General features: G+C 35.3%; 1 protein-coding gene across 1 annotated transcript in view; it reads left to right on the top strand.

Annotated features, from left to right (window-relative positions):
• Positions 1-24,096, top strand: part of LOC140155818 (pre-mRNA-processing factor 19-like) — a 189,091-nt gene extending 164,995 nt beyond the window's left edge. Inside the window, exons 10-11 of the mRNA XM_072178801.1 lie at positions 8,099-8,204; positions 21,478-24,096. Of these exons, the coding sequence (XP_072034902.1) occupies positions 8,099-8,204; positions 21,478-21,644 (273 nt within the window). The 3' untranslated portion in view covers positions 21,645-24,096. The remainder of the gene's footprint in view (positions 1-8,098; positions 8,205-21,477) is intronic.
• The last annotated feature ends 687 nt before the right edge of the window (positions 24,097-24,783 follow it).

Here is a 24,783-nt window from a genome sequence, read left to right as displayed (position 1 = left end):
GGTATATAACATTTAAGAAATAACATTTTATGGTCCTTACTTGATGTTGGTCTTAAAATATCAAGAATAGTTATTGCTTCTTAAATGTAAGCCATATTGAAGCAATGAATTAACAAATTCATATCTGGTCGCATGTCATAAGTTGGGTACAATTTCCATTACATGGTCAAAAATTACAAAAAATGTATTTTTTGATATGTTGTATATATTGACAATCTCTAATAATTAAAACCATTTTTAACCTTAACACCTGCTTAATTTTTGAGATAATGCTTAATTAATAATTAATTAATACACAGGCGTCTATGTAAATCTCAATTTTCAAATGCGTTTTTCTCAAATCGGACCTCAATTACAAAAATGACTGTAAAATTGTTATTTTATGCAAGAATGTCATCAAATTTGGAGGATATGTTCTCAATACATTAATGCTTCAAATGAATTTTTTTAAATAATTGTACGTATGTTAATTACATTGTGAAGGTCAATGACCGTTTACGAGTAATTAGCGAGATGGTTATTCTATTATTGAGGAAATGAATGTCAAGAAGAAAAATATACATTAGCATATTGCTAAAAATACTGAAATTCAACTAGGATTTCATTAAAAATGAAAAAATGGAACATATAACCCTTTAAGGTGGTACTTCACACCTTGATAAATTTGTGACTATTTGTGCATTTTACTCAAAAAATAATGTCACACTGGTAACAAAAGTTATGTATATTAGAGGGGTAAGGAATCCAGTTACTACACAGGAATTTCAGTGACTCAAGACAAGCGGTACGTTATTTATGATAAGAAAAGAGGTACCGCTAGAATGTACCTCATTTCTTAACATATAGGCCTATGATAATGAACCACTTGTCTTGAATCACTGAAATTTCAGTGAAGTGGTTGGATTCCTTGCCCCTATGATATACATATAACTTTTGTTACCAGTGTGTAGTTACTTTTTGAGAAAAATGCAAAATTAGTCACAAAATTTATCAGGGGTGTAGTACCACCTTAAGTAGTCAGTAATTGTCTCGAGACATCAGGAAAACACAACACCAAAGCAATGATTAGACTCCGCATTGCCCTCCCGATCATGAGGCCATTTATTAAGCTATTTATGACCATTCAACAATTTTATATTCATATACATAAATATAATTGAGATAAATAATGATAAATAATGATAGATTTCATAATATAATAATAATATAATAATCATAGCACTTTCATAGCAGTTAAGACATAATATAAATAGTTATTTATCTTCCAATAAATATTATTAATAACACAATACAAGAATTATTGGGGAAATGTGTACAACAAGCCAACCATATAGGCTGGACATGCAAGAATTGACTTCTGTATCACATTTAACCAAATTTCATATTAAGCAAATACAGATACCTCTTTGGATCAAACAGAGGATTGAATTGGAAAACAATATTTATAACATAATTATTAAATAAACAGAAATCTCCAAAAGAAGAAACAATGCCAACTCTATCAATGAATTAAATCTTTAAATCCCTATATAAGCTGGTAATTATTGAAAAGTCAGCCAAAATTTACTATAAAAATATATTAATAATGAAATAGTCCACTGACAAAAACAATCAAGCCAAAAAGATACTTCAAATAAGCATAAATTACTCTACATAAAGCGTAGTAGAAAGTGGAGACAATCTACAGACAAGTTTCATCAGGTATTGACGAGACTCCATACAAAGCGCAGTAGAAAGTGGAGACAATCTACAGGCGAGATTCTTCAGGATTTGAAGAAAATCCATAAAAAGCATACATTTCCTTTAAAAGCGTAGTAGAAAGTGGAGACAATCTACAGACAAGTTTCATCAGGTATTGACGAGACTCCATACAAAGCGTAGTAGAAAGTGGAGACAATCTACAGACGAGTCTCATCAGGTATTGACGAGACTCCATACAAAGCGTAGTAGAAAGTGGAGACAATCTACAGACAAGTTTCATCAGGTATTGACGAGACTCCATACAAAGCGTAGTAGAAAGTGGAGACAATCTACAGACGAGTCTCATCAGGTATTGACGAGATTCCATACAAAGCGTAGTAGAAAGTGGAGACAATCTACAGACGAGATTCTTCAGGATTTGAAGAAAATCCATAAAAAGCATACATTTCCCTTTAAAAGCGTAGTAGAAAGTGGAGACAATCTACAGACAAGTTTCATCAGGTATTGACGAGACTCCATACAAAGCGTAGTAGAAAGTGGAGACAATCTACAGACGCAGTCTCATCAGGTATTGACGAGACTCCATACAAAGCGTAGTAGAAAGTGGAGACAATCTACAGACAAGTTTCATCAGGTATTGACGAGACTCCATACAAAGCGTAGTAGAAAGTGGAGACAATCTACAGACGAGTCTCATCAGGTATTGACGAGATTCCATACAAAGCGTAGTAGAAAGTGGAGACAATCTACAGACGAGATTCTTCAGGATTTGAAGAAAATCCATAAAAGCATACATTTCCCTTTAAAAGCGTAGTAGAAAGTGGAGACAATCTACAGACAAGTTTCATCAGGTATTGACGAGACTCCAAACAAAGCGTAGTAGAAAGTGGAGACAATCTACAGACGAGTCTCATCAGGTATTGACGAGACTCCATACAAAGCGTAGTAGAAAGTGGAGACAATCTACAGACAAGTTTCATCAGGTATTGACGAGACTCCATACAAAGCGTAGTAGAAAGTGGAGACAATCTACAGACAAGTTTCATCAGGTATTGACGAGACTCCATACAAAGCATTCATAAAGCCATCACAAAGCGTAGTAGAAAGTGGAGACAATCTACTGACGAGATTCTTCAGGATTTGAAGAAACTCCATACAAAGCATTCATAAAGCCATCACAAAGCGTAGTAGAAAGTGGAGACAATCTACTGACTATATTCTTCAGGATTTGAAGAAAACTCCAGACAAAGCGGAGAGTAGCATAATTTGACATACTTTTATTGAAGCATCTTGGACAAATGAGATAACTGAATTACCCTTCCAGCTACTGGGAGGGTGGGTGGGATTTTTTGGTCCAGCATGATCGGAGGAGCAAATGCAAGTGGCTTACTAAGAAAGGTGTGAACACAACAAAAGAAATGGAATTAAAGCAGAGACCTGATTGGCTGCACCCCACTAAAGTGCCATCTGAATGGCCAAGAATCTGGGATTGTTGCTATAACAACACAACAACTCCTACATCATTCCAATACCATGACCCAAATCAATAGCATAAACTTTCAAGAGGACTTGATATGGCTCAAGTGGAACTGATAGGATAATTGTCCAGACTTGGCTGCACATGAATGCCCAAGTTTCCCTGATGCTGAGACAATCTGGTTTTTAAAAGATTTTCAACTTTGAAAAACGTCATTGTTTTAGTTGTACAAATTCAACATTCAAAGCTGTCAATACATCAAAACCTCCCTAGATTTGAAAAAGTAACCAGTAGTTTTGACATGCTGACATGTGAATTTTCACATAGGCCCTATTTGCACACTCCCGGATCCGCCTGCTCCACATCCGCCTGCTCCTCCACCCCTGGCATTTTTCATTTCAACTGGTGTGATTTTTTTACTGAATAATGTATAATTATATGCTTCAGTAGACTGAAAGAGTATAATATTAGGCTCAAAATGAGGTATCAACCACTGCTGTAGGATATGTGGTTACGGAAAGCCAATCAAATTTGTATCGCAATTTTCAGAAAAGTGTAATCCCTCCACCCTTTTAGCATACCCAACTTATGACATGCGACCATCTGTATCATTCTTTATAAAGGAAAACTACTTTAGTTCAAAAAGGCTGCTTGAAAAGACTTTTTAATGTAAAATTTATTGTATACTTAGCCAAAATCTTACTAAAATCCCAATCATTCCCCACTGAAAAACTGCAAGCCAGTGGCAACACAATTTTATTTTTAAAACGTAAAATTTGTTAATTGATCACCAAAAGGGAAAAAATATAAAATGAACTTATTTAAAAGCTTCATTTTGTTGTAAAATTCCTTATAAAGTGACTGTGACATCAAGAAAGAGTTTGTATAAAAGAATTAGGTTAAGCTTCTTTGCAGGGTGAGTGTGTCGTCTCCCTCCCCCATAGACATCCATTTACCAGTAATGAAATAATGAGCAATGGATGAATAGACCTTTCAAGATCTAGGACTGTTGGTTCCATTGTATTACATATGTGACCCGCTCTGACGAAACCCGCCATAAGTCGCACTCGGCCATTTCAAGATATGGTGAGTCAAAAGTTGGGAAAGGGGTGAAAAACCTTGCTGATTTCTTTTTTATTATTTTTTGATTCCTTAATATGTTTACTTTAACCTACCATTAAAAACAAAATATTCTTTTATGTCTAAAGCACCCAAATCTAGCATTTTTTGAGCCAAACCAAGTCCTTAACTTGTCATTTTACAACTTTTTCTTGCATTTGCCTTTTCTTTATGTATCGCTTCCCCCTTCCCGTTGAAAGAATGTATGATGAGGACCACATGTCCCAGAAACACAATTTTGGTATCAAATGAAAGCTGAAGACCTATACTAAATAATGACATCAAAAACTCAATTTTCAAAATTAGTGACTTATGTCAGGATTTGTGGGAGCGGGTCACATATGCTATGTGTGCAAATAACAGACTTGTGATTTTGTGCATAACGATGTTTCATATTTCTTCCCTCAAAGGCAACTTCTCCTCTGCTGGATCAACAAGCCTGTTACTATTAGCTCCCATTAGATAGTTGTCATGGCGGGTGTTTTTTGCCATGCAGGCAACATCAATTACGAAGTTCTCAAGTTTTATTTATCTTTATCGTACATTCACATCAGTAACCACTCGAATGCGAGAGCTGTATTTGTTAAACTTAATGAAATGCATGAAGTAGGTGGGTTTTTTTATCAGAAGAAAATGAAGAGAAAACCAAATAAGTAGAATGTGTCCAATTGTAGGGTTTGTCTAGACTTGGTATAGAGTTGTACAGCAAACATTTCCTGCCATGTTTCCATACGATTTTCAGCAGTTACAATAAGAGTGTTATTTTTGTCAGGGTAAATTTGACTTTCTACTGTTTATGAAGCTGCCTATCAGCAGTATGAATGTAATACTCCTGAGTTCAGTGTCCTGCTTGATGTACAGAACAAAAATTACTTGCGAAAGATGTAGGAAGGAAAACGTGTTTTAGTGGAAAACTCTTCACTCTTAAGTTACTTTATTAAAAAAAGGAGCAAATTAAATAATTTGAGATTGCAAGGAAATGAAATCTTATGTTTTTATGTGGATTTTAAAGAGGATGTGCTAGGTAGGGAAAATGATGAGGGTCCCACAGCACACGTTCTACAGTGTGTTTTCCTTTCATTAGCATTGTGATGGTTTTATGCTTTTTGATTGATTGGTTGAAAGAATGATCCTTCAGGTAGTCGGTCAAATGACTGGAATCTTGTTTGAAAATCTGAACGATTTTTTGAAGATTTGATAAGAATTTCTTCATCACAGGAATGCAACGCACTTGGCAATAACTGACAGAGAGAGAGAGAGAGAGTAAACTTTGCCAGTCTTGGTCTTGATAGTGTTGAGATGGGAGCTTTAGCAACCTAGTCATATTGTTCAGTTCATTTAGTACCAATTATGATGGTCATTCGACCAACCACCTGACTGGTCATATTGTTACCAATTATGATGGGATAACAAAGGTCTATTATGATTATTATGGTAATAGGCGGAACTTGTAAAATCTTATATTAATATAGAATGGCGAATACACAGCTGGGCATAGCGCCAACGCAAACTTTACGCAACATATTGGGTGACTATCGCTCGCATTTGGGAATTAACACAGCCGTAAGTTGGGACTTTATTGAAGCGAGCAGTAAAGAACCCCAAATAATTCTCACCTATTACGAGCTGATAACAAGAATCAATGAAAAGGTTTAAGACCTTATTTCAGAAGACAAGAACAAGTCTTATGGTTTTAAGTTATAGAGGAATCATCCTCATTTAAATTAAATTCTGCCCTCTGTCAGGTACCATGTGCCAATTCACGTGACAATACAATAAAACCGGTGATGGGTACAAATGGTTGTGGAATCAATCTAGAGACCTGTGTGTGACTAAGGGTGTCTACGTTTAAACGTTTCACGTGTAACCACCGTGTACAACAACGTGTAAATGCACTATCCGTTTAGAAAAATCGCTAACCATTTAAACGTTAACGTTTTTTTTGATATTAAGTTTTTCAATGTTTTTCCTACCCTTACACAAAGTCTAACCACCCCAAACCTTACTACATGCATACAAGCCTACCCTAGTCCAACTAACCGTTAACCTAACCCGAAACCCTTGCCCTTAACCCAAAAGGGAATTAGTGGAGAAATTGATTTCACCTGAAAATTGGACCTATATTTAATGTTTTTAAATGCATGAATGTGTTAATAATGTTTTACTTTATTTTGCCTCATTTCATCGAAATTATTATTTTTATTACCAAAAAAATAAAAGAGAACCTCTCACATAATTTTAGAAATTTAAACAAATTTCTAAAATTTTAAAAATACCAAAAAAAAATACATTAGTGCAAAAGCTTTTTTCTTCTGGGTAAGAATTATTTTCTTACATGCAACAGTTTTTTTCTTGCAGGTTAGAAATTTGATAAATAGGTCATCATATACAAAATGCATGCATGGACCTATTTATCAAATTTCTAACCTGCAAGAAAAAAACTATTGCATGCTAGAAAAAAATTCCTACCCAGAAGAAAAAAGCTTGTGCACTTAAATGTATTGTTTTTGTATTTTCATAATTTTAGATTTTTTTTTTAAATTTCCAAAATTATGTGAAAGGGTTCTCCTTCCTATAATTAGCCATAAAAATTGCCATTTTGATGAGATGAGGCTAAATAAAGTAATTGAAACTTTATTAATATACATTAATGCATTTACTAAACATGCCAATATAGGTCCGATTTGGGGGTTCCCTTTTGGGGGTTGGGGCAAGGGTGTTAAGCTAGTTAGGCTTGGGTGGGTTTGTATATACATGTAGTAAGGTTTGGGAAGGGGTTAGAGTTTGTGTAAGGGTAGGAAAAACATTATAAAACTTTTTTTTAAATTAAAAAAAAAACCTGTCCTCCATCATGGCTGCCATTTCAATTGTTATAACGTTCTGGTTAGTGTATTGCATACAGGGTCTACATTACAATATTGAGCATCTTATATTTAGCTTAAAAATAATGACAGTGTATGGTGACCGCTTACTTGGAAAATAATTTTTGAGATGCTTAACCCTGTTCAAAGATGATTTTGTATCCCTAAGGACATTATGTAAGAACTCAAGTTTCTATTGTTTTATTTGGGTTTCTATTATGTATTACTCTTGGGTCATCTGTATATCAAGGATTGGAGAAGAGTAGTGCCACTGTCAATGATCTGTTGAATTGTAATTCAGCCCTTTGGGATTGTGTTGTCAGGGGCAACACCATAGCGATATTCAAGGAGAAACTCCTTGCAGGAATATAGTACACACTTTGCACCCTAACATTAAAACTAAAATGTATCCCTAACCATAATTGTGTAGCTGCCACATTCAGGGCTCATTCTAGTTGATATTATTGGTAGATTGATATACATTCAATAACATTAAAAAAATTTCTGAAACCTGGATGCCCTACAATGTGCTGTATTTTTCTTTAAAATCTTAATGGATAAAGTAGGTAATGGGGCTATGCATCCTGCGTAAGAACAAACTCAATTTATACCTCAAATTTGAAAGGATTACTATAAATTAATTGGGATAATTTACATAATGGTGTTTACACTATCAGTAAATTAAAGTTGTCTTCAGGGAAATTTGAAATTGACTGATGTTTATTGAGTGGACACGCATGAAAAAAACTGTTAATAAGCAAAAGATGTGATTCAATACGAATCGATACCAACTTTGGAAGTCATTATAGAATACTGGGCCATGTACACTCTATACTTGGCACTGAATTCGATGGAAAGTATTTGACTTTTCTAAAGTAAACAGGGTTTTACTCAATCATATAATTTCTTAACAATATTGACTTTTTCTACTTTGTTGCAGGTGAAATCTTTGGCATTTGATCAGAGTGGTACTTACCTTGCAGTAGCGGGTACAGATTTGAGAATTTATTTGTGCAAACAGTGGCAAGAACTTAAGGTGTTTAGTGGTAAGTATTGTGTATTTGTTTGTGTTGGGGTGTGTTACCGGTGGATGTGTGGGGTGTGTATGGGACGTTTGTAAATGCTACCAAGTGTGGAGGTGTGTGTGTTTTGCCACATTCAAACGGTGGAGTCTGCTAATAACTGGGGAGCTCCACAGTTGGAGATAACCTCAACAATGGCATCCACAAAAGATATTCTTAGTCAGTGGATGTGGTTTAGCTTGTGAGCCCTAAATTTCATTGATTCTGGGGTTTATGATATGATAGAGGATATTGGCTGGAGCATCACAGAACACGCTTGTTGAGGGATGTGTGTGTAACATTCAAACACGAACACAGTTGGCCCAAATAAACTTTTGTTCATTTTAGAATGAGGAGAGTTTTCAATACAAAGAGTGCCAGCAATATTGAAACTGCCTATTCTCTATCACACAATAGAGGATAGTAGGGGAGATAGTAAAAACAAAAATTCCTATCATTTATTCTCCTAGTGTTAGGCCAAGACTCCACTGTTCCTTATTTTATTCAAAGAACTTATTTAATCTACCCACATACAAGTGTGAATCTTTTCCAGTCTGATTAATTCAAACCAGACATGTAGAAATGTGAGTTATAAATAGTACCATATCATTTACAAAATTTTGTAACTGCGGAAAGGACAGATTTCTTATATTACACATTTTGACCATGAAGTGGGCAATGACATAAATGGAGTTGAGAAAAAAGTGTCAAGGAAAGCCTACGTTTTGTATGCATTGCATGTATATCTACAGGTGGTTTTTGTGTGGGTGGGGGTGTGTGTTTGTGAGGACCTCCAAAGAAGGACATTTATATGATATGGACCTTCCAAACTGAGGACACCCCACAGTTTGCAGTTAGGTCGCATATAGTGCAAAATGCTATTTAGAGCTGGCCTCTTGTAATGGGTTGTGTCTTGGTTAGATTGTGTGATTTCATGTTTGTAAAGTGTATGTCCGTCATAGCGATTGACTTTGGGAATGTGTCCACACTTGTGTCCACACTTTAATAGTATACTGTGGCTTAAAATGTGATGTGCTTGTTTGGTGATGCTTGCATGTATGTGTCAAATGGGGACACATAATATGTGCAGCTGTGGAATCAGGGTAAAATTTCTACTGATAAAGTGATGTCCAAGTCTTGTAAATGTACAAGAAGACCAGTAATGGAGAAAAATCTGTTTGGCACTATAATTACACTTTTGTTTGTTTAGGTCAACTATATGTCTCTACACATAGGGACCTTTACAGTTTGCTGTTTGGTCCCATCCCTTTATTTCAATTGTTCATTTGAAGGAAATATAGGATACTTGGTCCAAGTGTTATGATGCCTAATGGATAATGCCTAATGGCATTGCCTATGGATAGCAACTGCTTGAAATGCAAGGTTGAAAAATCAAACCATTGTCTCCAAGTTCCTCCTATTATAGTGAGTTGTCCCTTGGTGTGTAATGACTTCACTGTTAAGCTTACTTTATATAGTAGGAGTGCTCAAGTGGGATTAGAGATGTCCTACGATGAAAACAAACCATGCATTTCTCCCTTTATAGCTGGGAAATCCTTGTGACATCATGAAGTCTACAGGGGGAACATCTTACATCATCAGTTTTTATGTTGGAGGAAATAAGCTTGTGTTTATTCATGACGTCATAAGAAGAGTACTTATGTTTGGAATAGAGTGACAATGCATGTCCCCAGTGAGAGTTGTCATTCACTTCTCTGCTACTGGAAGGAAAAAAGGGATGTGATGTGCTCTGAACCAACTTCCCAGCTAATAACATTTTCAAAAAGGGCACAAAGATTGCCAGAAATGTTTAAATGTTAGTGTTATCTAAAGGTTATAAAGTGTTTTCATAACATTTTCAAAAACTGGGTTGTGTTGATCAATTCTAAATACTCAAGAACAAATGGCATAGCTTGGTCATTATTGTCTGTCCAAATAACTTAGACACCCGGTTTTTAGGATATATTTCGAAAAGTTTTTACTTTAGCAAAAAGTCATGAAAGAAAAGTTGCTAAAGACGGTCAGACCTAACAGAAATTATTAGTAAAGCGATGAAAAAATATTCTTCCTTGTCTACTTTTATTCAATTTTGACCGATTTACAGCAAGATATCTGGGTCCAGCTGAATATTCCTAATGACTTGAAACTTTTGATGGGCTAATCTATTTACAGTAAGGGGTGTTTGAACATTGTAATCATGCATATTGATCAGTGATGCCACCCTTTTTTCTTTGATCCTTTTACTAATTCACAATAATGGCGGTCTACTCAAATGCATTCAACAAAAGCATGTTTGCAATCTACCGCCAGAGGTCGTCTCACACGCATAACAAATACACTACGATCAAATAGGTTGATGACAATATTTGATTGAATGGACTGCACTATGCCATGATTTCGGTGAAGGACACCGGTTCAAATCCTTTGTTTGGAGCCAATCAATAATTTCAGTTTTTGCATAATAACAAATGATAGGGCAAGTTACTATTCGTCTGGAGTGTATTGTGAATTATACTCCTCACCAATAACATCAGAACATTCATAGGGCATACAATTTGTATTGTCTTGGAATTGGGCCAAGCCAAAAGCATGAAGCATGCACAGAACAAGATTCAAATACCGCGCCAAATTGTTGTAATTGGTTGAGGGACAGCTGGGATCACTGAGTTAATACACTAAGAATAAATATGCCAATTAGAAATACTGTCTGCATTTTATGAACTGAATTATATTTTTCATTTTTATAAAATATTTTTGGGGAGGAGTATAATTAATTTACTATTCATCCATTCACTATCCAAAATCACAATACCTACAAATCTGTATAACGAGACCTTCCAAAATAGTGGTACCCAACTTCTACCGGATTATTTTTAAAGTGTTGAGATAAACCTTCCAATTTCAATAGAATTTCTGGTAAACTCTCACTCAATGCTTTGGAAACACAAAAATCCCGTTAGGTCTCAGCGAATGTTAACACTTTTCTTTCATGACTTGCTTTGAAAGTGGATATTTTTCAAATAAGTAACAAAAACTGGGTGTCTAAGTTAATTGGACAGACAATAGTAGTGTGAAGCTATTGACTTTCGTTTATCTTGTGAACAGACAGACATGTTGAAAAGTATATATAATTCTCATAAAACTTCTCACCACACAACATGAATGATAGCCAGTGATATAATATTGCCCCTTCCATCCTGAAACCTTTGGTTTACCAGTCTGTGCACTGCCAACTGAGCTAATGAGTCAACTGGGGAAGAGTAAAATCTATTCTTAATATAGTTATTCAGTTCAATCCTGATCTCTCTAACATCGTCTAATCCAAGAAACAGTTTTTTGATTTGAAATTACGATCCAAAGTTATAGGGTTTAGAGAGAGCCACTGACTTTTCTCTAATATCTCAACATTTTTGTGAGACACTTTCACATTGGGTGTATATTGGTAATTATAGCTGTAAAATGCTTGTTAAAATGTAATGCAAAGTGTAATTTACCTGTCAGCAGCTATTGATTGACTAATTGTACAAAAAGTTGTACCCTATATTCACACCCAAATTACACAGGCCCATACCTTCATATGAGTGAATGCACGTATCTTGTTATATGCTTTAAAGTGCACCATGTCAATGACTTTGGGACCCTTATTTCACAAGTTGAATTTCACACCAATTCATGATGAGAATCAATATGAAACCATATATATATTAAGTAATAAGATTGCAACCGACCAAATTCACATTAAAATGTACCCAGGCAAAATACTTCATTCCTTCTTTCAGACTTAATGTGAATTTGTACCGCCTTTGGCTTTTTTAGTTACATTTAGTATAGATTGATTGTGATTGGGAGCTAAGATGTAAGAAACGAATACATGTGAAAAATGAGTCCATTTAGCTCGGATGAAACGAATGTTGCAGTGGACCTATGCATTTGAAAATCAATAATTAGCCAGAGAATTTTCCAGTATGTACACAATTTTCAGATACGATGACTTAAATACACACATTATCGTGGACAAAACTGACCGCGCTCAATTGACTCAAAGATTGCTCCTTCTCGTATTCACCCACGGTAGAGAGTTGTAAAAGCAATGAATTATGGATTTCTGTTGATCACATTACAAGAGGGTTAACCCACTGCAAAATTCTAAACACTTTGCTTCTTACCAGGTCAGTTCAGCAAAGCTTTTATTAAATGGACAGTAGAATCACTGGAGGCAGTAAACTAGCAGATCTATCCTTGCCTATTGATTGTAGCGGATTGAAATTGCAATTAAATGGCACCAGACCTGAATTAATTATATCATTCTGGTTAAAGGGGACACCTTTCTTTTGATTAAGATACAAAAGCATTTTACGTTAAGTGCTGGCTACATTTGGCTGTTGAAATTTCTGCAGTAATGAAGTGATTTCATTAATGGAAGTAATTCTTTCTGTGTGTCAAAACGTGACTCTAATCTGTTTAGTGATATTTGGATTAGCATAATGTTTTTATGTCTGGCGACAGCGCATTTTGATCATTAATGCGTCTAGACTGCATACTAAAGGGTCATGAATGGATGAAAATATTTTGTGGAGCTGGGTTTTATATGAAGTAATGCATTTGTTAATTTATTTTGCTTGTTTATTTATATTTTGATGTGTCCATAAGTAGTATTCTATTGTGTAAGCTATGTTGTAGGTCAAATGTCACAGGTCAAATGTAATATGATGTCATTTCCAAAGGTGTTCAAAATCTTGCTTCTCCCAGAGAATGCAATGGAGTTTGATGGAACTGCAACTATGGGTCATAAGATGTCAGTTTTCCAGATTTTTGCGGAAATCTAGCTTGTTTGTAAAAGGAAGAAACTTTTTGGATTTTGATCTACCCTAGAAAACCTGAAAAGAAAAAGAAAAACATTTTATTTTTTAATGCTTTTCCTAACCATACCCAAACTCTAACCCAAACCTTACTATAACTATTCAAACTCACCCAAGTCCAGTAACACCCTTGCCCATGCCCCAAAAAGGAATTAGGTTGAAATGAATTTGACCTAAAAATCAGACCTATATTTAGTTTTTTTTGCTAATGATATGAAAGAAACCTTTCACATAATTTTGGAGATTAAAAAATATATAAAAACCTGAAAAAAAAATTGAGTGCAAGTTTCTTTCTTGTGGGTAAGAATTTGTTTCCTGCACGCAATAGCTTTTTTATTACAGGTTAGAAATTTGATAAATAAACTGGCCGCAAAAAGAAACTTATAATTTTTCACAAGGTCATATCTTAAAATCCTCTCCATAAAAATGAACAAAAATTGCACACAGGATTACTTCAATACTCTACTCTAAAAACATGTCAGTAACCAAGCAGTTGTCCAACTGACACAACAGCAAAATGCACTGACATGGAACACCTTCCTGGACCAAAATTCACATCCCAACAGAATTCAACTTGCTTTCTACTGAAGGCATACAACTTGCTGTCTATTGTAGATAGCAAGGCATACAACTGCTGTCTACTGAAGATAGTAAATCATACAATTTACTGTTTACTGAAGGTATCAAGGCATACAACTTGGCTACTGCAAGCATATCACTTGCTATTCTACTTTATCTTCATTAAGTACACTTCATCCCTGAAGATAGCAAGGTATACAACTTGCTGTCTACCGAAGATAGCAAGGCATACAACATGCTGTCTACTATAGATAGCAAGGCATAGAGCTAGTTGTCTACTGAAGATTGTAAGGCATACAACTTGTCTACTGTAGATAGCAATACATACAACTTGCTGTCTACTGTTGATAGCAAGGCATACAACTTGCTGTCTACTGTAGATAGCAAGGCATTCAACTTGCTTTCTACTGAAGGCATACAACTTGCTGTCTATTGTAGATAGCAAGGCATACAACTGCTGTCTACTGAAGATAGTAAATCATACAATTTACTGTTTACTGAAGGTATCAAGGCATACAACTTGGCTACTGCAAGCATATCACTTGCTATTCTACTTTATCTTCATTAAGTACACTTCATCCCTCATAGTTGAGTATTGCAGACCAATTGTAGTTCTATAACAATTTATAGATTATATTCCCTATTCCAGAGAAAGTGCAAGAGGATGAAGACTCATTGCAGCATAATCACAGCCGACTCGTAAAAAAAAGAACATTTCATTCATTTTTTGTCTACAGTATTTTGCAAAGACCTTTTACACTGACCAACTGGCCTTTTGTCCTGATCATCGCGTAAAAAGAATATGTCCGCCTACGCCACGCGATGCTACGCAGCTTGTTTGCTGAATGAGGTTCTAATGTGATGATGCCGTGATTCAATTAGTAGTCAATCAAAATCCCACTTCCAGTAAACAGTCCCAAATTGGGCAATGCAAAGGTTATTTGCAAAATACTCTCAAAAAGTAAAACATGAAAGAGACAAATCCATACTAGTGAGTGGTTTTATTGCAATCCTGAATATTGGAGGTGATTTACATCTTAATTTCAAAGCCAGTGTTGATGAGAGACATGCCTGCTTCAAAATCAGCCATAATTTACATATGCAAAAGTTTCAAGTTCATTGAAGATTTGATCACAATCCCAGATTCCAATTCCAAAAAGTAGTATTATACTTGGCTCAGTGCATTATACGCTTACTTGTTACTATGGTAGATGTTTTCCCATGGGGAGATAAAATATATTGTGAAAGTGAGGAAATGTTTGCATTACAAATATCAGCTTGTATCATCCATGGATATTTGTTCTTCAAATCTGGTAAACATATCTTTTAGATAAATATTGATACTGAGATATGTATTCAAACACAATTATACTGGGTGTTGATTTTGCATCAAGCAGTGATTTCCTTTTCGTCCAGTGCAGTCAACAGCACAAAGCAGTCAACAGCCCAGTTTTCATATTTTGCCTTAGGCAATTAAAATTGTTTGAATGCTCTGGGCAAGTCGTAGCTATTACTTGCCCAAGTGTCAAGTTGTTAATTTGCTAAAAGTGTTCATATAAGGCCAATGGGATGGCAGGGAATGTTTTTTAGCTATTTAGGCTAACTGAAATACTGTAGCGTACTTTTTAAAATTAATACATTGATCCAATAGGAAATGAGTCAAGGAAGCCAGTGTTTGCATTTCTATTTCCATAGGTCTTGTGGTTCTTCAGTTAATTAAGGCCAATAATATATCAAAACAAAGGTTTTGGGGTTTCCCCTCGAGAAAAATCATGCACATACGATAGATTACGCCTTTATATCAAGCCTATTGGGATCTCCTTTATAGAGCCAAATCAATTCCTCTTGTGTGTCATCTTTACATGTCTCAATATTTGAGTGCAAACACTGCTAGGTCATGCCCCCCTCCAACATGCCCGAACATGAATGGTCGTACACCTTCCAAATTTGGGTGGAATTTTGCAGGACTTTTCCTGATTTCAGGATTTTTGCCCTAGATTTAATTTTTTTCCCTTTTTCCTCATTCTGCAACTGATGAAAATAACATGGCAAACTTGTCCTTTTGTCTTTGTCATTGTTGTTTTGTGTTCTCTTTTGTCCTTTGGGTTTAAAAATAAATCATAAAAAATCCGCCATCTTTGTTTTGTGTGAAAATGTTTAATAAATCATAGACAGGAACATCATGGCTGTTGAAAGATAAAAAAAAAATAGCACCTGGTCTAGTCCATGCTAATTGGACAAGTTGCTCAAAACAATTAGTGTGAGACCTGAAATAGCTGCTATATTAAACAGGTTGGTAATTCAGTGAATATGTAGAGGAGTGATAAGTACCTGCAGACAATTAAGAAATGAGTGAATGAAACATTAGAATGGCACAAATATAAATATTGTAGCCTCTAGCTGTGAGTAATTTCTGCATAATTCTTCTTGTAAAAGCTAAATACTTACTAGACTATTGATTGTAATCCAACTTAAACTGGTTTCCTTGAATGAATAAGCCTCCGTACATATCCAATTGCATACATCATTCAATGCAATTTACAAAAGCAATTTTGCCGACATAGGAAACGAACAAACTCAGTTAAGGCTTAATTAATGAGCCTGATGATCCACAGTTGGAAATTCATGCAATATGGATGTGATCAGTAAACGATTTTGTCGGATCAATACCACTCATACTAGATCTATAATTTTTCAGTTTTGTAACTTTCCAATTTAAATTTGTACAACCTGTATTTTGTGCTTGTATTTCTTTCCTTTCTTTCTGATTTAAAACTTATTCATAACCTCATTAATATACGCGATTCAATCATTTTTATTTGCCAAAACGCAAACACTGAACACGGTTACTAATATTTGACAGTGGACCTGCGTGCCGTCAGCGTAAATGTTAGTAACCTCCGCACGCGCCGTGTTGTGCGTCGAACAAATTGCGAGAGTGCTGGCCAATGTATATGGATTGCGCGCTACCATATTTGCACAGATATTGTGATTCGAACTTCTGTTATTGGTCGTCCTGTTTTAGCCTGATCGATTTTTGGAAAAGCAAAACATAAAAAATGTTTGCTTTTGAGGAAAATTGTACCTGTGTTATTTTGTAAAGTGAAAAGATGAAAGTGATGGCTATAAATGAGGTTAATAACTTTGCATGGGTAAAATGTCGAGCATTGCGCCCCTCGGGATATTCCTCAGTTCCAAAGGCAAAATGCCCTCCAAATACAGTTATTAACCTTTAAAAGTTCACCTGGATTTTAACCAAATATTGTTTGTTTATTTTGATAATTTGACTGACCTAAGCATACAATCTAACAGCATGTATTACCAAAAACAAATGCTTGTGATAAATTGCAGATTTTCATTTGTTAGAAAAGCAAAAGAATATGTAGGTTTTCCTTTAAAAAAAATTATGGCTCTAACTTATTCGTGGGGTTTAGTTTTTCATTTCCACAATGTTACCTATGCCTGCCAACCGTTCCGATTTAATCGGATTCGTTCCGATTTTTGAGGTCAAAGGTCACAAAAATCGGAAAAATCCGATTTTTGAAAATGCAAAAAAAAAAAAAAAATTCAAAGTTTTTGGCAACTTCGGAGAACCACTGGACCTATTCTGAAGTGCTAGGATCATAAGGATCATTCACAGTTCATTTTTAAAAAAAATTGGAAAAAATTACGAACAAATTACAGTTTGTTATTTTTAATATGCAAACCATTAACCAATTTTTACCTCTTCATGTAGCACATATTATAAATGCATGGAAAACCAATGCATCTATAATATGTGATACATGAAGATGTAAACACTAGTTAATGGTTAACATATTAAGGATAACAAACTGTAATTTTTTTTTTTTTCAAATTACCTGTGAATCTTTTTTCCAAAGTTTTGTTTCGCTTCTCGCTTCACTCTAATTAGACACCGACCTTAGTTCCAAAGGTTGGCAAGTATGCACGATTACGGGTGAATGCGTGCTTCGCGCGCCCCGGGTCGCGCGCACCCGGGCGCGCACCCTGTACAGATTTTTATTTTTACAATGTTGGCAGGTATGGTTACCCAATAAATCTGAGTCTGTTGTTCAAATTCAAGTTAAGGGTTTTTTTGTTTTGTTTAAAACTTGTTAGCGTATTAACTTGTAGTAATTATCAGGGGATTGAGTAGAAGTCGGTGGTACCAAATCATCTTTTGAAACTTTCCTTACGATACGCCACTATGTGATGGTCCTGATGATTTGAGGTCAACTGGGAAAGTGGACTGAAAATTATAAAAACCTGTCTCACATGAACATTCTAATTCAGTTATAACCAAACTGCAATAACTGTGGTTTCAAGTTTTGGTTCCATTAAATAAATAAAAAAGGGACATACAGTTTGAAAGTACATTTGTGTTGTCCTGTATTTCAAAAACTGGCTGCTGTTTTATTTTGGACACAACTTCTCTCTTTATTATATAGGAGTTGGGATAAAAATGCATAATGATCATGTTATTCTTCCTGGATGCAATGGTTGAAGTAAAGTGAATTTCTCATTTCTGTATTGTGATAATCAAATATGGATGTGAATAACTGGTGAGCTCAAAGTATCGATTACGTGGGAGTTATTTAAAATAGCCTGCAACAGTTGGGAATAGTATAATTAGGTTTAAATAACACAGAAAAGGTTGACCAACCTTAAATCATCTAGCTTTGCTTTTTCCATTTGCTATGATTGTCTGTTATAAACTTACTAATGAGTTTCTGATGATTGGTTGGTTAATAAATCTTGGAAAAGTGAAGCAGGGAATTTTTTATCAGTTTCTTTTTGCATGCATCAATGTAACTTTAGGGGGATGAGTTTCCTTTTGCATGCAACAATGTAACTTTAGGGGGACATGCCTTGGGTGGGGTCCCTCAGACCCAGTGCTCATGAACTTGAGGTCAAAGGTCATCTAGGGTTTATTTGATGCTGATTATTATAATTTTATTTTGTTTATGGTTTCTAAAATTCTCCAAAGGTTATGACCGCTATCCACGTCACGTCACTTGGATGTTGTAGGTCAAAAGTCACAGTTCAACTGGCATTTGAAGCTATTGTCTCAATTTTATTTTTAAATACTTTATCTGCAGTTCTTCAGAGGTGCTCAGGACCTTTGGGGATATAGATAGTCTAGGGTTATTTGGTGTCATTGGGGTACATGCAGAGCCTACAAATATTATTGGTCAGAAACCTTGAACAACTGTTAGTTTTTTACAGCCAAAACAGGGGAATCTTGTGATTGCTGATTGATTACCTTGTAAGGCAGAAGAAAATCAGATAATATCACTTTAATTCCTGCTTTTGTGGCTAGCCATGAGCTAGCTAAGGCATGGAATCGATTAACCTTGCCATTCACATGGCAATAAACCATGTTGTGTTGTCAAAATATGTGGGGAGAAGAAAGTAGAATAACTAAACATAACTCTAATTCCTGATTTTGTGGCCTCACAAAGATTCACGGATGGCTTGTGGCTGGCTTGTGGCTAGCTGTGAGCTTACTACGGTATGGCATCGATTAACCTTGCCATTCACTTGGCAATAGACCATGTTGTGTTGTCTACTCAATAAGTAAGAGTGAAAGGTGTATGCATTGTTAGAAACATTGTGAATTTTGCCTTATTAATAGAGTGGTTTAGGGCACACATTTTCAGGTTGTTATGGTGATAGTGTCAAGATGACAGCAATGTGGAACGCAAGACGTGTTCACGCAGAATAGGCTGAACATCTTAGGAGTTCACTTACGATGATGGTGCCCATTAACATCAATGAGATTAATGGTAAGATGGTACTAGTCCATCAAAAACTTATAATATGTCCATGAAAAGATTCCATCAAGTTATTTGATTGACTTGTTTGGCAGATGTTTGACACAGACAAAATAACACCATAAAACTATCAGCATATCATGTTAATTTTGTAGTTTTAGCCAACTTCTCAAGCTAAACTTGATGCTGTGTCAGTCCAAACCCTTAGTCCTTGAGGTGAAATGTTTGATGTACTCATAGTCTTAAAAGTTATAAGACGTTGGTCACTCTATGGACTGTGTAGTTGTTTGTTATTTGATAGTTCTAAGTCAGAAATGATGTCATTGTTCTCCTTCTTGCGTGATGCTCTAGGGGTTTGCTATCTTTTGTTTTTGTCCAGTTCCTTTAACCTTCTCAGCTGAGATGTTACATTTATAAAAGTAAAGGAAGGTTGTAGCATACAAGCAGTTGCTAGGATTCAGGGCTGTTGCTTGACACCAGCTCGGATGCCTCTTGTGGGTAACTTTGCTATCAAGCAAGTGCATTTGGGAGGTTTTTACCTATGTGGTATGCCACAAATGTAGATTGGTATAAATAATTTGTCTGGGAAACCTATTTTGTCATCATGCCAGTTACCTTTAACAATTACCAGCCTGGCTGAAAAGTTCAGGTTCAACCCTGTAAATGCTGGTTGTAGGTCTGCAAACAGTAACTTTGGCATAAGTAAAAGTTGTGACAGGTTGCAGGCTGATGTGTCACTATTTGACTACCAAGTGACTTTTTGTTCATCTTCTCCTTTTTTGTTTCTTCTTTCCTTCCGATAGCCAAAAAAAAACATGGGTTGGGTTAGGGTTAGGGCTTTCAAAAGAATAACCTACACAGGGAATGTGTATTTTTTCCACATTCTACAATGTGAATGTGGCCACTGTTAAAGCAAAGAATATATTGGCAATTATAAAATAATAATGAATCATGAGCAATCTACTTTTGAAATCCTCTCAGACTTTATTGACAGCGAATATCATTGTCTGTTGATGACAGATCAGTTTGTTTAGCTTTGTCGTGTGCATGACAATGACATGTATGTTAAATGTTAAGTAGCCAATTCTCAAAGCAACTGCTGATATTGTAAAAGAGTATTGGGAAAACAGAGCAAGTCATGTTAAGCCGAAGGGAATTAACATGAAGTGATTTTGTGACACTATGAGAAGCGTAAAGTGTCATGTAGCATAAAGAAAGAGAATTCAATGGATGTTTCATGGGAAATAAACTGCCTGTGAGATGTGACATAATCACTAACAACTATCAGTTTCAATACAATTGGGAAAAGAACATATCAAGAGTTAATAAATCAATATTCAGTATGCTTGTTGCATAAATGCAACAGATTCAAAATAAATGTAAATTGAACAAAATTTGTATTTGGATGATGGAAATATGTATGAATTGTTTGCAAATTAATCACTTAGTAATATATATTTCCTCTCTAAGAATTATGTATGGTGTGGTCTTATATGCATATTGAGGGCTTATTAAGAACCAGAACTGGCTATCTCCAGCATATATCAGTTTGAGAAAAATGAGTTTTAATCTGTGAAAAATCATAAAAAAATAGCAAAAAAAGATCTTTGATTTATTTTTAGGTAAATTATATCCAGTACATCTTGAATTGTGAGCTTTGCCTGATTTGCAGATGGGCATGGCCTTTTCTGGTTCTAAGCCTTGATGTTTCCACCTGTTACCACAAAAAACGTTGACATTAAGGAATCAGATAGCAACATTTGTAAAGTATTTTTATGGGGCCTCAGAGCACACCAGGCAAACCAAATTGCATTCTGAATACGAGGAATGTCTTTCTGATATCACATAATTTTGATTTTTTGCTATCAGAAGTATATTCCTCGTATTCAGAATGCAATTTGATGTGTCTGATGTGCTCTTGTGTCCCACAAAAAATACTGTGCAAACATTATCCGATCCCTTAAGGTGTTGCCACACACAATTCACTTGTTAATCTATATATTTTCTCTCTCTTCCGCTCTCTTTTTTTAAAATCAATCACCTCAGATCACACAGACATGACCACAGGAGTGAAATTTGGTCAGCATGCTTCGCTTCATTGCATCATCGAGCATGGACAGGAGTCTCAAATTCTACGGTCTGCAATGAGAATAGCCGAGAGGGAGCTGTATCACATTGGGAAAGAAGATATGTGTAGTGTATCTGAGTACTAGCCCAAGGTCCATATATATGATATGGTCAAACAAAATAAATGGTTTATCACTAATATTGATTGTGAGATATGACCAAAGAAAGAAGGTTATTTCAGTAACATGCAAACCACCGTATCTCTTGAACCAATATTCCAATTTTGATGGGAATTTCAACATGTTGTAGCCTGTAAGATAGGAATCAATGTGTAATTAAAATAATGAAATTAATTTTGTTAAACAAATTACTCATTTTGTTTGATTGTATCATATTTTATTTTTGTTGCGGACACAAGTTTCTGTGCGCCATTTTTCGACAAGAAAAAATTATAATGTAAATCAGAATGAAACATTTCAGCAGTTGTGTCAGACGTAAACACTTTAAACATTGCAATGTAAATTTTATTATGGAATTATTGAAGCAGGGAATCCTTGTATTATTTGAGAGAATGCGATTTCTTACGCCAATGTTAACTTCTGCATGTCAATTCAAAATCTCTCTACTGCTACTAGTTTACAATTAATTTACATGATGTATGGCATACTCTAGATATGTCAATTAAAAACCACTTAAAAACCGCTTAGAAGTAAGCATTGGTTATAAGAAATTAAATTTTTGGACTAAATATTTAAAAATTGGCATATTTGAATATTTTGATAATGAACAAGTACGTACAGTATTCATCCTAATTTCAACAACTCTTCCTATACTTTTGTACAGGAGCCAAGTGTTGTAAATTGGTGATGAATCTACACTTTTGAAGTAGTGTGTATGCAAATGCAAGTTAACGGAAGTGCTTATATGCGTTACGCATGAGCGCGTACAATTCATCATGCCTGTTACTTGTGAATTCAGTTTTAAGTAGCAGCTAAACATTTTATTCTGTAGTTTTATTGCTGATGTCAACAGAGAAATCACTAATCATCTTGTAAGGTTTTGTGGCAATGACTACCTGACATTTCTTATGAAATAATCATGTGAATTAGATGATCTTTAGCTTGTTTTCTTTGTTGAAATCATATTTCACCGTTGTTCATCACCGTTTTCCAACTCACGTCCGGTGCGTCTGCAGACGACGCGGATGCATTGTTGTTAAACGGTGATGAACAACAGTTCATGATTGAATCCCTATTAAATCTAGCCATTCCCTACTTAGCAGCACCCGGAGAACTTTTGCAACTTACATTTGTTTAAGCACCTCTGCTTCCAACACCCCCACTCACTCTACTGTTTGCATAAAATTAGGTTCAAAACAATCTGGGAGTCAAGCTTCATTTATTCTATGTTTCTGTCTGCAAAAATCCTGGACATGATAGGAAATTGGTTCAGTTTAATCATCTTTAGCAAAGGAGGTAATTTTCCCCATTTATAGACCTGTTTACGGATCACGTTCCCTTGTACAAGCACATCATAGCTACTCAATCAAGATCTAAGAACCCTCTAGGCATAATTGTAAGTGTAATTGAACACCACACCTGTAACTTAAGTATGTAGTATATATCATATTGTTACAGTAACATGTGCATGATTTTTTATGTGCTATTAAGTAAGATGTTTTCCTTTTATACATAGGTTATAATACCTAATTTGATGGAGCGTGTAATACTTCTTGGTATAGCGTGTCTCGTCATAAGTTGAGAGTATTGCCATGTTGGATTTTACAGTTGCAGATCTGAATCGGTGCGTTTACGCGGTGTGAGCAAATCACCCTTCTACGCATGTGTATATACGCCTGTGGGATTAGTTTAGTGCCGGATTCAGATCTGCCACTGTGAAATCCAACATGGCGTTACTCAACTGGAGACGGGACAGACTATAGGCCTAGTAGATGAGTAGTGGTACCATTATCCAGAAAGGAAAAATATCACTCCACTGTGTAAGTGTAGGCATGAAACCTGTCGGCTTATTTTACGGAAACTAGTCTGCTTATTTCACTATTTTTTTAAGTGTCTTCCTTCTTAAATCTGTAGTCTGTTATAAAATACCATCTGACACCTGTTTTTCAGTTTGAAATGCAAACTTATGGAAGTATCTTTATCATTATAGTGGTAGAATTGCAATATAATTGTCTGGCAAATCACAAAATGTGAAATTGTTCAACGTGCTTAGAATTTTATTGAGAGCACTGTTCATTTAATTAGTCAGGGTTACACACCTCCTATTAAGAGCATAAATGTTAAATTGGACATAATCTCCTAATTACTGTATGTGTAATCTCTGACTAGTGTTTGAGGCTCATGGTACATCAAGTACTATTTCACAGAGTCGGATTTGGCAAAAAGTATGTATTGATTGAACTGGAGGCAATTTACCCGGCAATTTACCATTAATAAGTTACCATTTATAAGTTAAATAGTGAATGCCAAGGGTCATGGATATACACAGGATAAATGAATGGTATTGTTACGCTATTTTGTAAGTAAAAAAATTCAAAAGACTAGTACTGAAATCAAATACTCAAATTCCAAGTGTATTTAAATCATCAGATGAGTGTGGCATTTCAACTTACAATGCCGTGAGCTAGATGCAGGCTAACCACAATAGGCTAGTGTGGAGACGTGTGGTGGAAATTTGTATCTGTAACTTGAAAGAGTATCCATTTAATATGATTGTGTCGCCGTGTATATGTCACTGATGTGAACCAAGAAAAAGGATACGCTAGGCTATTGATCTAAAAAACAACCAATTGTAACTATGCGTGGGGAGTCGTGGGTAGATTAGACAGATAATTAAACTTCTCTTATAAAACAAAAGGAAAATAAGGGGAAAGAAGCCGAGTTGTGACATCAGCAATGTATTTTGATGACAAAACCTATGGCACTGTTGCAGTTGTATCCTGTATTTAATAAGCATAATTGAATAAGCATTGGATGGATATGTAAAAAATCCAGATAAGTGAAATGTGTGTAATTCTGCATTGAATGTTTGACGTGCTATGCTGAGAGCGACAAAAAGATTACTAAATATGGGGTAATAACACTGACAGATCAAACTGGTTGCTGAAATAGCAGTGGAATGTATTTACTGTGAAACAATGAATTAGATTCTCATGAAATTTCGGTTTATGAAAGTAGAAGTTTTAATTCTTGACATCGTGGTGACCAATAATCTAAATAGACCGAAACATTCATAAAAAGCTGTAAACTTACATTATTTTAATAA

This window comes from Amphiura filiformis, chromosome 6 (genome assembly GCF_039555335.1).
Source record: "Amphiura filiformis chromosome 6, Afil_fr2py, whole genome shotgun sequence".
Lineage (NCBI taxonomy): Eukaryota > Metazoa > Echinodermata > Ophiuroidea > Amphilepidida > Amphiuridae > Amphiura > Amphiura filiformis.
Note: the sequence above shows the minus strand (reverse complement) of the source record. Positions and strands in the feature narration are given on the sequence as shown.